At 41.7% G+C, this 13,726-nt stretch overlaps 2 protein-coding genes across 2 annotated transcripts in view; both read left to right on the plus strand.

Moving 5' to 3' along the window:
- LOC143955529 (uncharacterized) overlaps positions 1 to 13,726 on the plus strand; it is a 171,775-nt gene that overhangs the window by 26,180 nt on the left and 131,869 nt on the right. The window lies entirely within an intron of this gene.
- Positions 1 to 13,726, plus strand: part of LOC143956115 (uncharacterized) — a 28,518-nt gene that overhangs the window by 3,586 nt on the left and 11,206 nt on the right. Inside the window, 4 exon segments of the mRNA XM_077466249.1 lie at positions 7,183 to 7,316; positions 7,433 to 7,530; positions 7,659 to 7,800; positions 9,569 to 10,845. Coding sequence (XP_077322375.1) covers positions 7,283 to 7,316; positions 7,433 to 7,530; positions 7,659 to 7,800; positions 9,569 to 10,845 — 1,551 coding nt within the window. The 5' untranslated portion in view covers positions 7,183 to 7,282.

The raw sequence follows: 13,726 nt of genomic DNA on the forward strand, positions 1-13,726 counted from the left end.
TCAATATAACGTCATGTTCCCAACAAATGAGGAGGAGATACTGTACACCATATGAAAGGTTCATCTCCATTCCCCAATATAACGTCATGTTCCCAACAAATAAGGAGGAGATACTGGACACCATATGAAAGGTCGACCTTGGTTCCTCAAAATAAGGTCATGTGCACAACAAATGAGGTGGAGATACTGGACACCATATGAAAGGTCGACCTCGGTTCCTTAAAATAAGGTCATGTGCCCAACAAAAGAGGAGGAGATACTGTACACCATATGAAAGGTCCATCTCCATTCCTCAATATAATGTCATGTTCCCAACAAATGAGGAGGAGATACTGTACACCATATGAAAGGTCCATCTCCATTCCTCAATATAACGTCATGTTCCCAACAAATGAGGAGGAGATACTGTACACCATATGAAAGGTCCATCTCCATTCCTCAATATAACGTCATGTTCCCAACAAATGAGGAGGAGATACTGTACACCATATGAAAGGTCCATCTCCATTCCTCAATATAACGTCATGTTCCCAACAAATGAGGAGGAGATACTGTACATCATATGAAAGGTCCATCTCCATTCCTCAATATAACGTCATGTTCCCAACAAATGAGGAGGAGATACTGTACACCATATGAAAGGTCCATCTCCATTCCTCAATATAACGTCATGTTCCCAACAAATGAGGAGGAGATACTGTACACCATATGAAAGGTCCATCTCCATCCCTCAATATAACGTCATGTTCTCAACAAATGAGGAGGAGATGCTGTACACCATTTGAAAGGTCCATCTTCATTCCTCAATATAACGTCATGTTCCCAACAAATGAGGAGGAGATACTGTACACCATATGAAAGGTTTGTTTCACCATAATAATTTCCTCAATGCACATACTGTTGACTAATATGGTTTGGGTGTAACATCTGGTCTGGTTTGTATTAATAGTTTCCTGTTAAGATTGTACGCAATTCAATGGCAGAGCTCTGGGAAAGTTGTGAATGCTGAACTGATATATATGACTCCGGAATACACGGTGTATAAAACCAAACATAACGTATTTAAAAAATTCCTTCAAACAGATGGACAGTATTCTTCAAAGATCAACTCATGTGAGAGACGTTTTATTAAATCTCCAGTTTGCACTGCAGAAGATGGTGACGTTGCACAACACCCTCCAAAAGTTCTTTACTGGTTTGTAAAACCAAGGGATCCTTCTAATCCTGAGGAATCTTCTGATAAATCCCATACTATGTCTTCAGATGTCCATCTAAGATCAATGGATCCTTCTAATCCTGAAGAACCTTCTGATAAATCCCATACTATGACCTCAGAGGTCCATCTAAGATCAATGGATCCTTCTAATCCTGAGGAATCGTCTGATAAATCCCATACTATGACTTCAGATGTCCATCTAAGACTAAAGAATCCTTCTAATCCTGAGGATCCATTCACTCATGCAATAGCACTTCTTAACCACCAGAAATCTCACAAAGCTGAGCGTCCTTATTCATGTTCTGAGTGCGGGAAATGTTTTCCTACGAAACATAGACTTCTTAGGCACCAGAGAATACACACAGGTAAGCGTCCTTTTTCCTGTTCGGAGTGCGGAAAATGTTTTTATGAGAAACAAGGACTTCTTAGACACCGGAGAACTCATACAGGTCTGCGTCCCTTTTCCTGTTCGGAGTGCGAAAAATGTTTTTATGATAAACCACACCTTCTAATACACCAGAGACTTCATACAGGGGAACGTTCTTTTTCCTGTTCGGAGTGCGGAAAATGTTTTCATGAGAAACAAGGACTTCTTAGGCACCGGAGAACTCATACAGGTCTGCGTCCCTTTTCCTGTTCGGAGTGCGAAAAATGTTTTTATGATAAATCGCATCTTCTAATACACCAGAGAGTTCACACCGGGGAGCGTCCTTTTTCCTGTTCACAATGCGAAAAATGTTTTTCTAATAAAGGATACCTTCGTAAACACGAGAAACTTCACAGGGGTGAGCATCGTTTTTCCTGTTCAAAGTGCGGAAAGTTTTTTTCTGACCAAGGATCTTTGCGTGATCACCGGAAAATTCATGGTGCGAATCCCTTTTCCTGTACGGAGTGTGGACGTTTTTTTTCTAATAAAGTAAACCTGGTTGTGCACCAGAGGATTCACACTGGTGAGCGTCCCTTTTGCTGTTTAGAGTGCGGAAAATGTTTTTCTGAAAAAGGGAGCCTTCACAAACACCAGAGAACTCATACGGGTGAGCGCCTCTTCATCTGTTCAGAGTGCGGGAAATCTCTTTCTAGTAAAGAAACCCTTCGCACACACCAGAGAATTCATACGGGCGAGCGTCCCTTTTCCTGTTCGGAGTGCAGGAAATGTTTTTCTGACCAAGGCTACCTTCTTAAACACCAGAGAATTCATACGGGTGAGCGTCCATTTTCCTGTCCGGAGTGCGGAAAAGGGTATTGTGACCAGACAAACCTTCGGAGACACCAAAAAAAAGAACACTGATGACCGTCCATATTTATGTTCGAAATGTGGAAAACATTTTTCCAAGAAAGAACCGCTTCTTATACTGTATACAGAGAATTCCCTCAGGTGAACATCCTGGTTCATGTTGAGCGTGTGGGAAATTTTTCGATGAAAAAGGAGCCCTTGTTATGCACCAGGGGATTAACTCAGTGCCTACTGGGCATGCATGAGAACCACCTATCAGTTTGTTTTCCATTCTATAGTTTCAAATTTATAAATAATAAAACTCTATCAATCTGTCGTTGATTTTTGCATTGTTTCGATTCGATGTGAGGTATAATCTGTGAGTGCAATCATCAATGTTATCTAATGGGAGAATGGACCGCAAGGCAAGGTGTCAAGACCTAGATCATCTACTGGTGGCTCTGTGCTTTCTAGAGTGGAAGATTGTCGTTCCTTTGTCTACCAGCGTGTGTCTTCCAGCAGCCATTAGATCCCAGTAAATTGTTTCCATCTGATGCTGGCTGCTGGTAGGGTATTTAACCGATTCCCGACCAGCGCACGCCGATGTACGTCGGTAGAATGGCACGGGTAGGCATATTGGCGTACAGGTACGTCCAATCTTCAATGCCGCCCTGCCATCGCGCGCCGCAGCCGGTCGGGACCGCCGTGAGTCCGGTCGCGGGTCCCGCGGACTCGATCGCCGCAGGCATACCCGCGATCGTCTCACGGGACGGCTGAATGGAGGAAATGCCGTTGTAAACAGCATTTCCCCATTCTGCCTAGCAACTAGTGACGCTGATCTCTGCTCCATGTGATTGGAGCAGAGATCAGTGTTCACTAAATGAAAGCCCAGCCCCCAACAGTTAGTATCACACCCCTAGGAACACTTAACCCCTACACTGCCACCCACTTGTTAACCCCCTTCACTGCCAGTGTCATTTACACAGGAATCACTGCATTTATATAGCACTGATTGCTGTATAACTAACAATGGTCCCAAAAATGTGTCAAAAATTTCCGATGTGTCCTCCGCAATGTCGCAGTCACAATAAAAATCGCTGATCGCCGCAATTACTAGTACAAAAAAAAAAAATTATTAATAAAAATGCCATAAAACTATCCCCTATTTTGTAAACGCTACAACTTTTGCGCAAACCAATCAATAATCGCTTATTGCGATTTTTTTTTACGAAAAATATGTAGAAGAATACGTATCGGCCTAAACTGAGGGAAAAAAATGTTTTTTTATATATTTTTGGGGGATATTTATTATGACAAAAAGTAAAAAAAAAGGACGTAAATTTTGTTTGGGAGCCACGTCGCATGACCGCGCAATTGTCAGTTAAAGCGACGCAGTGCCGAATCACAAAAAGTGGTCTGGTCTTTGACCAGCAAAATGGTCCGGTCTGTAAGTGGTTAATGTAGGTCCTCCCCTACTAGTGCCTCTCACTCCAGTATTTTGCTCTGCTGCCAGAGACCACATGCCATAACGTCATGTTCCCAACAAATGAGGAGGAGATACTGTACACCATATGAAAGGTCCATCTCCATTCCTCAATATAACGTCATGTTCCCAACAAATGAGGAGGAGATACTGTACACCATATGAAAGGTCCATCTCCATTCCTCAATATAACGTCATGTTCCCAACAAATGAGGAGGAGATACTGTACACCATATGAAAGGTCCATCTCCATTCCCCAATATAACGCTACGTTCCCAACAAATGAGGAGGAGATACTGTACACCATATGAAAGGTCCATCTCCATTCCTCAATATAACGTCATGTTCCCAACCAATGAGGAGGAGATACTGTACACCATATGAAAGGTCCATCTCCATTCCTCAATATAACGTCATGTTCCCAACAAATGAGGAGGAGATACTGTACACCATATGAAAGGTCCATCTCCATTCCTCAATATAACGTCATGTTCCCAACAAATGAGGAGGAGATACTGTACACCATATGAAAGGTCCATCTCCATTCCCCAATATAACGTCACGTTCCCAACAAATGAGGAGGAGATACTGTACACCATATGAAAGGTCCATCTCCATTCCTCAATATAACGTCATGTTCCCAACAAATGAGGAGGAGATACTGTACACCATATGAAAGGTCCATCTCCATTCCCCAATATAACGTCATGTTCCCAACAAATGAGGAGGAGATACTGTACACCATATGAAAGGTCCATCTCCATTCCTCAATATAACGTCATGTTCCCAACAAATGAGGAGGAGATACTGTACACCATATGAAAGGTCCATCTCCATTCCTCAATATAACGTCATGTTCCCAACAAATGAGGAGGAGATACTGTACACCATATGAAAGATCCATCTCCATTCCTCAATATAATGTCAGGTTCCCAACAAATGAGGAGGAGATACTGTACACCATATGAAAGGTCCATCTCCATTCCCCAATATAACGTCATGTTCCCAACAAATGAGGAGGAGATACTGTACACCATATGAAAGGTCCATCTCCATTCCCCAATATAACGTCATGTTCCCAACAAATGAGGAGGAGATACTGTACACCATATGAAAGGTCCATCTCCATTCCCCAATATAACGTCATGTTCCCAACAAATGAGGAGGAGATACTGTACACCATATGAAAGGTCCATCTCCATTCCCCAATATAACGTCATGTTCCCAACAAATGAGGAGGAGATACTGTACACCATATGAAAGGTCCATCTCCATTCCTCAATATAACGTCATGTTCCCAACAAATGAGGAGGAGATACTGTACACCATATGAAAGGTCCATCTCCATTCCCCAATATAACGTCACGTTCCCAACAAATGAGGAGGAGATACTGTACACTGTACTGTATGTATATATATATATATATATATATATATATATATATATATATATATATATATATATATGAGTGTATTTCCTAAAACACCACAAAATGTTCACGTTGCCCCAAATGATGGTATACTGTTAGCCTCCTTGTAATAAAGTTACATTAAAAATAAAGAGTACACAAATAATGGTAACAAAATAAATGTAAAAAAACTAAAAGCACCCATCACTCCAAAAACAATTGTAACTACCATATCTTTCTTCAGAAAATATAATTCTTTGGGGGGGGGGGGGTAATGTTTTTAAAACATTTTTAAAAGTTGCTGTAGAGCATAAACACCATCAGTATCCAGCACAGGGCATAAAGATAGAGAAAACATGTTTATTTTTAATTAAAGAGGGATTCCACCAAAAAAAAAAATATTAAAAGCCAGCAGCTATAAATACTGCAGCTGCTGACTTTTAATAAATGGACACTCACCTGTCCCGGGTTCCAGCGATGCCGGCAGCCGAGGCCGATCGATTGCTCGGCTCTCGGCTGCTGCCGCCACCATTCTAGGTGAGGGAATCAGGAAGGCTTCACTTCCCGGTTCCCTACTGCGCATGCGCGAGTCGCGCAGCGCAATAGGAATTCTCCGCGCTGTCTCTGAGACCCGTGTGTGTCCCAGCAGACAGCGCGGCAGGACAGGAAATGGCGTAGACTCCCACGGGAGTCTATGCCCGGAAGTGGGTGTAAATACCTGTCTTTGACAGGTATCTCCACCCCCCTCCCCCCTGAAAGGTGCCAATTGTGACACCGGAGGGGGGAGGGATCCGATCAGTGGAGGTTCCACTTTAGGGTGGAACCCCGCTTTAAGTTTGAACTGAAATATGATGTGTGTGTGTCATAATATATGAAATATAACCGAAGAATTCCCTACAGAGAGCGAAATATTAAAACATAATATAGGATGCAGTTATTAAAACCACCACAAGATGCCGATATCACTTAAAACGAGCGGACCGCTTACACAGGAAGTGATGTAAGTAAGGACAGGAAGTGACATAAAGTAGAAACAGGAAATGATGTAGGACAAATAAATGGTGTTTTATAGGGTAATTTAGAGGAAGTTTTAGAAGAACGAGGTGTAGAGGAGACATCACTGGATTACACAGAGGAGGTAATAAGATATTATTTTATATTTACACCCAGTAACCCCCCCATCATGTCCGTCCTCTTCCTCCATAGTCACTGTGACGTCATTTATCTCCAACACTCACTACTACAGACGTATCACATCCTGTATATTAGAGTTTTTTAAAATGTGTCCAGATACATCCTAAATATAGAGTCATTTATCCAACTGTCCATCCAGAGCCTCTGGTTTATAGACCAGATACATCCTAAATCTAGAACCATTTATCCAACTGTCCATCCAGAGCCTCTGGTTTATAGACCGGATACCTCCTAAATATAGAACCATTTATCCAACTGTCCATCCAGAGCCTCTGGTTTATAGACCGGATACCTCCTAAATATAGAACCATTTATCCAACTGTCCATCCAGAGCCTCTGGTTTATAGACCAGATACATCCTAAATCTAGAACCATTTATCCAACTGTCCATCCAGAGCCTCTGGTTTATAGACCGGATACCTCCTAAATATAGAACCATTTATCCAACTGTCCATCCAGAGCCTCTGGTTTATAGACCGGATACCTCCTAAATATAGAACCATTTATCCAACTGTCCATCCAGAGCCTCTGGTTTATAGACTGGATACATCTCTAATATCGAAAGTCAGGTCTATGATTTATTAAAAGAGATAAGAGTGATGTCATGTGACCTCAGAGGTGAGGATAATTCTGGGAATGTACTTAGTGATAATTTAATTGTGCACAGGATTAATGAAGTAGTGAAGAGAACATCTGAGCAATTGAAAAACAGCTGCCAGCCCCATGATCCATCTTTAGAAGGACACAAGGATCTCTACAAGGACGTCATGATGGACAATCAGCCGCCCCTCACATCACCGGGTAAGAGGAGACTTTATTGTAAAGGAGAGAGCAGTACGGAGGCTCCACCTAGATCCCCCATCATCTGATAAACACATAGAAACAATGTATTCAGTCAGTGTGTGTGTTTCCTACAGATGGATCCAGTAATCGGAACCCACCAGAGAGATGTCCCCGTCCTCTGTATTCCCGGGATTCCACACAGGAAGGTCACACCATCCCCCACCATCATCAGGTAGGTGGAGTTGGAGCATCTACTACTTAAAAATGATTCCATACTGTATGAGATCATCATGTTTGAGGTCTCCATGTATTAGTGCTCATGCTTTGAGGATGGTAATTTTTATCATTTTGTGGTTTTAGGGTGAAGAACTGGTTGATATAAAAGTTGAGGTGAAGAAGGAAGAAGAAGAGACGTATGTGATGGGTGATCAGCAATCTGTGAAGGAGGACGAGGTTATGGATCCCATTAAAGAGGAGGATCCTTCTATGTATATCGGCTCAGGTAAATAATAATCAGAAACTGATCACACTTTACTTCTACAGTTGTAGGCCACAAATGTCACTATAAACAAAAGCCATGCTTCTTTAGAACCAATTACCACCCCAGTGCTGACTTCACAAGATCCACAGGCAGTTTAACTAGGAGCAAACACTTCCTATTGGTCCAACATTGCAAAGGTCTGTTTCCATTCTTTAGTACAGTGCTCTCCAAACTGTGGCCCTGGGGTCGGCTGCAGCCCTTTGCTTTACTTTATCCGGCCCTTTAGGCATTTTTCCAGCCGCTGACACCAACAATGGGGCATAATTCCTTCCATGAACAACAAAAATGATGCACTAGCCATTTCACTGACACCAACTATTTTTCCACCTAATATCAAAGATCGGGCATTGTTTATTCCCAATGGGCACAGTTCGGCCCCTCTAAAGCCTGAAGGACAGTAAACTGGCCATTTGATTAGAAAGTTTGGAGACCCCTGCTTCGATAATGTCATATTTCCAACAAAAACTTGAAAAAAAAAGAAAGGTCCACCTCCATTTCTGCATAAAACATCTTGTTCCTAACAAATGAGGAGGAGATACTGTACACCATATGAAAGGTCCATCTTCATTCCTCAATATAATGTCATGTTCCCAACAAATGAGGAGGAGATACTGTACACCATATGAAAGGTCCATCTCCATTCCTCAATATAACGTCATGTTCCCAACAAATGAGGAGGAGATACTGTACACCATATGAAAGGTCCATCTCCATTCCTCAATATAACGTCATGTCCCCAACAAATGAGGAGGAGATACTGTACATCATATGGAAGGTCCATCTCCATCCCTCAATATAACGTCATGTTCCCAACAAATGAGGAGGAGATACTGTACACCATATGAGAGGTCCATCTCCATTCCTCAATATAACGTCATGTTCCCAACACATGAGGAGGAGATACTGTACACCATATGAAAGGTCCATCTCCATTCCTCAATATAACGTCATGTTCCCAACACATGAGGAGGAGATACTGTACACCATATGAAAGGTCCATCTCCATTCCTCAATATAACGTCATGTTCCCAACAAATGAGGAGGAGATATTGTACATCATATGAAAGGTCCATCTCCATTCCTCAATATAATGTCATGTTCCCAACAAATGAGGAGGAGATACTGTACATCATATGAAAGGTCCATCTCCATTCCTCAATATAACGTCATGTTCCCAACAAATGAGGAGGAGATACTGTACATCATATGAAAGGTCCATCTCCATTCCTCAGTAAAACGTCATGTTCCCAACAAATGAGGAGGAGATACTGTACATCATATGAAAGGTCCATCTCCATTCCTCAATATAACGTCATGTTCCCAACAAATGAGGAGGAGATACTGTACATCATATGAAAGGTCCATCTCCATTCCTCAGTATAACGTCATGTTCCCAACAAATGAGGAGGAGATACTGTACATCATATGAAAGGTCCATCTCCATTCCTCAATATAACGTCATGTTCCCAACAAATGAGGAGGAGATACTGTACACCATATGAAAGGTTTGTTTTACCATAATAATGTCCTCAATGCACACATACTGTTGCCTAATATGGTTTGGGTGTAAGATCTGGTCTGGTTTGTATTAATAGTTTCCTGTTAAGATTGTACGCAATTCAATGGCAGAGCTCTGGGAAAGTTGTAAATGCTGAACTGATATATATGACTCCGGAATACACGGTGTATAAAACCAAACATAACGTATTTAAAAAATTCCTTCAAACAGATGGACAGTATTCTTCAAAGATCAACTCATGTGAGAGACGTCTTATTAAATCTCCAGTTTGCACTGCAGAAGATGGTGACGTTGCACAATCTCCTACAAAAGTGACACTTTACTGGTTGGTAAGACCAATGAATCGTTCTCACCCTGAAGCTTCTTCTGATAAATCCCATACTATGACCTCAGATGGCCATCTAAGACCAATGGATCCTTCTAATCCTGAGGAACCTTCTGAGAAACCCCATACTATGACTTCAGATGTCCATCTAAGTTCTCACAATGCTGACAGATCAGCAGATCCATCCAATCCCCAGGAATCCTCTTCAAGCCACGAGGAAGCTCACACAGGAGGGAGCTCATTCCCATGTTTGGTGTGCGAGAAAACATTCACTCATGAAATAGCACTTCTTAACCACCAGAAATCTCACAAGGCTGAGCGTCCTTATTCATGTTCAGAGTGCGGGAAATGTTTTTCTACAAAACAAGGACTTCTTAGGCACCAGAGAATACACACAGGTAAGCGTCCATTTTCCTGTTCGGAGTGCGGAAAATGTTTTTATGAGAAACAACACCTTCTTATACACCAGAGAACTCATACAGGTCTGCGTCCCTTTTCCTGTTCGGAGTGCGAAAAATGTTTTTATGAGAAACCACATCTTCTAATACACCAGAGAGTCCACACAGGGGAGCGTCCTTTTTCCTGTTCACAATGCGAAAAATGCTTTTCTAATAAAGGATGCCTTCGTAAACACGAGAAACTTCATAGGGGTGAGCATTGTTTTTCCTGTTCAAAGTGCGGAAAGGGTTTTTCTGACCAAGGATCCTTGCGTGACCACCGGAAAATTCATGGTGGGAACTCCTTTTCCTGTACGGAGTGTGGACGTTTTTTTTCTAACAAAGTAAACCTGGTTATACACCAGAGGATTCACACTGGTGAGCGTCCCTTTTGCTGTTTAGAGTGCGGAAAATGTTTTTCTGAAAAAGGCAGCCTTCACAAACACCAGAAAACTCATACGGGTGAGCGCCTCTTCATCTGTTCAGAGTGCGGGAAATCTCTTTCTAGTAAAGGAACCCTTCGCACACACCAGAGAATTCATACGGGCGAGCGTCCCTTTTCCTGTTCGGAGTGCGGAAAATGTTTTTCTGACCAAGGCTACCTTCTTAAACACCAGAGGATTCATACGGGTGAGCGTCCATTTTCCTGTTTGGAGTGCGGAAAAGGGTATTGTGACCAGACAAACCTTCGGAGACACCAAAAAAAAGAACACTGATGACCGTCCGTATTTAAGTTCGAATACTTTTTTTCCAAGAAAGAACCGCTTCTTATACTGTATACAGAGAATTCCCTCAAGTGAACATCCTGGTTCATGTTGAGCGTGTGGGAAATGTTTAGACAAAAAAGGAGCCCTTGTTATACACCAGGGGATTAACGCTATCAGCAGTAAGCATGTTTGTCAGGTATTTGTTGTTTTATTAGTAATAATTAAAAAAATACGTAATACTCGTAAAAAGTCCAATGACATTTGAAAACTCCAGCCACATGGCTAAAATGACGATCCTTCTACGTGCATTAAAGCTTTGTGAATTCAGTCTCGTATGTTGTGTTTCAATGTTCGGTTATGTTTTCCATGCTATAGTTTCACATTTATAAATAATAAAACTCTATCATCCTGTCGTTGATTTTTTGCATTGTCTCGGTTTGATGTGAGGTATAATCTGTGTGTGCAATCATCAATGTTATCTAATGGGAGAATGGACCACAAGGCAGAGTATTAAGACCTGGATCACCTACTGGAGGGCGCTGCGCTTTCTGGGGCGGAAGATTGTAGTTCCTTTGTCTAGCAGCGGGTGTCTCCCGGCAGCCATCAGATCCCAGTAATCAGTTTCCACCTGATGCTGGCTGCTGGTAGGGTATTTACTGTAGGCCCTCCCCTACTAGTGCCTCTCACTCCAGTATTTTGCTCTGCCGCCAGAGAACACACACCATAATGTCATGTTCCTGACAAATGAGGAGGAGATATTTATATCATATGAAGGGTTCATCTCCTCGCCCCCCCCCCACCCTTTCCAGACCTGCCAGGCTACATGCTCATATAAGCATCTGGTATGGATTTTGGGGGGGACCCCATGCCAAAATTTAAAACAAAAACGGCGTGGGGTCCCCTCATAATCCAAACCAGACCCTTATATGAGCCGACCGCACTCTCTAACAGCCAGCTATTCACTGCGTTCTGATTGGGCAAAGCTTTGCCCGATCCGGGCTTAGAATTGGGCATTGCATTACGTTCGGCAGGGTGAACAGGCGATGTTTGGGCTAATCTTTTGCTTGGCCTGAACTATTTGCCCAACTCCATTCCTCAATATAACGTCATGATCCCAACAAATAAGGAGGAGATACTGTACACCATATGAAAGGTCCATCTCCATTCCTCAATATAACGTCATGTTCCCAACAAATGAGGAGGAGATACTGTACACCATATGAAAGGTCCATCTCCATTCCTCAATATAACGTCATGTTCCCAACAAATGAGGAGGAGATACTGTACACCATATGAAAGGTCCATCTCCATTCTTCAATATAACGTCATGTTCCCAACAAATGAGGAGGAGATACTGTACACCATATGAAAGGTCCATCTCAATTCCTCAATATAACGTCATGTTCCCAACAAATGAGGAGGAGATACTGTACACCATATGAAAGGTCCATCTCCATTCCTCAATATAACGTCATGTTCCCAACAAATGAGGAGGAGATACTGTACACCATATGAAAGGTCCATCTCCATTCCTCAATATAACGTCATGTTCCCAACAAATGAGGAGGAGATACTGTACACCATATGAAAGGTCCATCTCCATTCCTCAACATAACGTCATGTTCCCAACAAATGAGGAGGAAATACTGTACATCATATGAAAGGTCCATCTCCATTCCTCAATATAACGTCATGTTCCCAACAAATGAGGAGGAGATACTGCTACCAAATTATATTGCCTCTTTGAACGTGTCTGGCACATCCAAAGAGTGAAGAGGTTGAAACAAGCTCATGACTGCAGTAGCAGCAGCTGTGACCTTTTTTCTTTTTTTTTTTTTGCCAGACTCTGGCTTTAATGTAGAGCCACCCAATCACCTGCCCCTCATATCTTCCCCAGATCTGGAGACCCAGGAACTACTACAAACAACTTTTGAATGGTGAGTGGGAAGAGATGGAGGAACGTCAGTTTCCCGATCTCCTCTCTAGAAATGTGAACCATGAACATGTTCCAGAACTATCAAAATCCTGACAACAGTCGGGTGCAAAGCAACGCTGATTGAGCACACTCCCATGCTTGGTCTGCTGGAGCCGAGGGCAAGGGACACGTTAGGGGCTCAACAGGCCACTGCTGTCTCCAAAAGGAGTCACCTACCCAATCCTATCACATACGGGGTTTGTTAGCCCGTTAGCTCCTTTGTATTAGCAATGCAGTTAAAAATACATTTACAATTAAAAATAAAAACTTAAAAGGAAAAAAAAAAAATGATAACTTAAATAAATGTAAAAAAGGAAATTGAAATGCCCCTTGTCAAGCACACAAGTAAACATCAAATGCGCATGTGCATGTAAACAGCAATTTCACCACACATGGTAGATATCATTACGAATCTTGGAGTGCAATTAATATTTCTGTGTCTCTCATTTGAACTTAACACTAGAAATTTTGAATTCTTTTAAATTCATTTTAATGTATTTATTTTTTTCTGAAAATTAGCTTGCTAAACATACGTCGTGCAACATAAAGAATTACAACTACCGCCGTTGTATTGTAGAGGGCCTGTGCTTTCAGAAAACATGCAAGACTCAGGGGGAATTCTTATATCATATCATTATTTTACATGATTTTATTTTATTTTACATTTACATTATATAGTTTTTTTTGTTTTTTTCCTGCTGTAACTAAAATGTGCACGCAAAAAAAATAAAAAAAAATGCTTTAGAGACAAAATACACATCAGTAGCCTATAGAGCACATAAAAATAAAGATAAAATACTTATTAAGGATTCAGTTTTAACTAAACAATGATGTGCGTGTCTCATAATGTATGAAATATGACAGAAGAATGAGCTACAGGGCAGTGGGGGCATAATAATACAACATAACGTGGGATGCAGTTAT

This window comes from Lithobates pipiens, unplaced genomic scaffold (genome assembly GCF_037356315.1).
Source record: "Lithobates pipiens isolate NorthernLeopardFrog02 unplaced genomic scaffold, aLitPip1_a1.2 Scaffold_35, whole genome shotgun sequence".
NCBI classification, from domain to species: domain Eukaryota; kingdom Metazoa; phylum Chordata; class Amphibia; order Anura; family Ranidae; genus Lithobates; species Lithobates pipiens.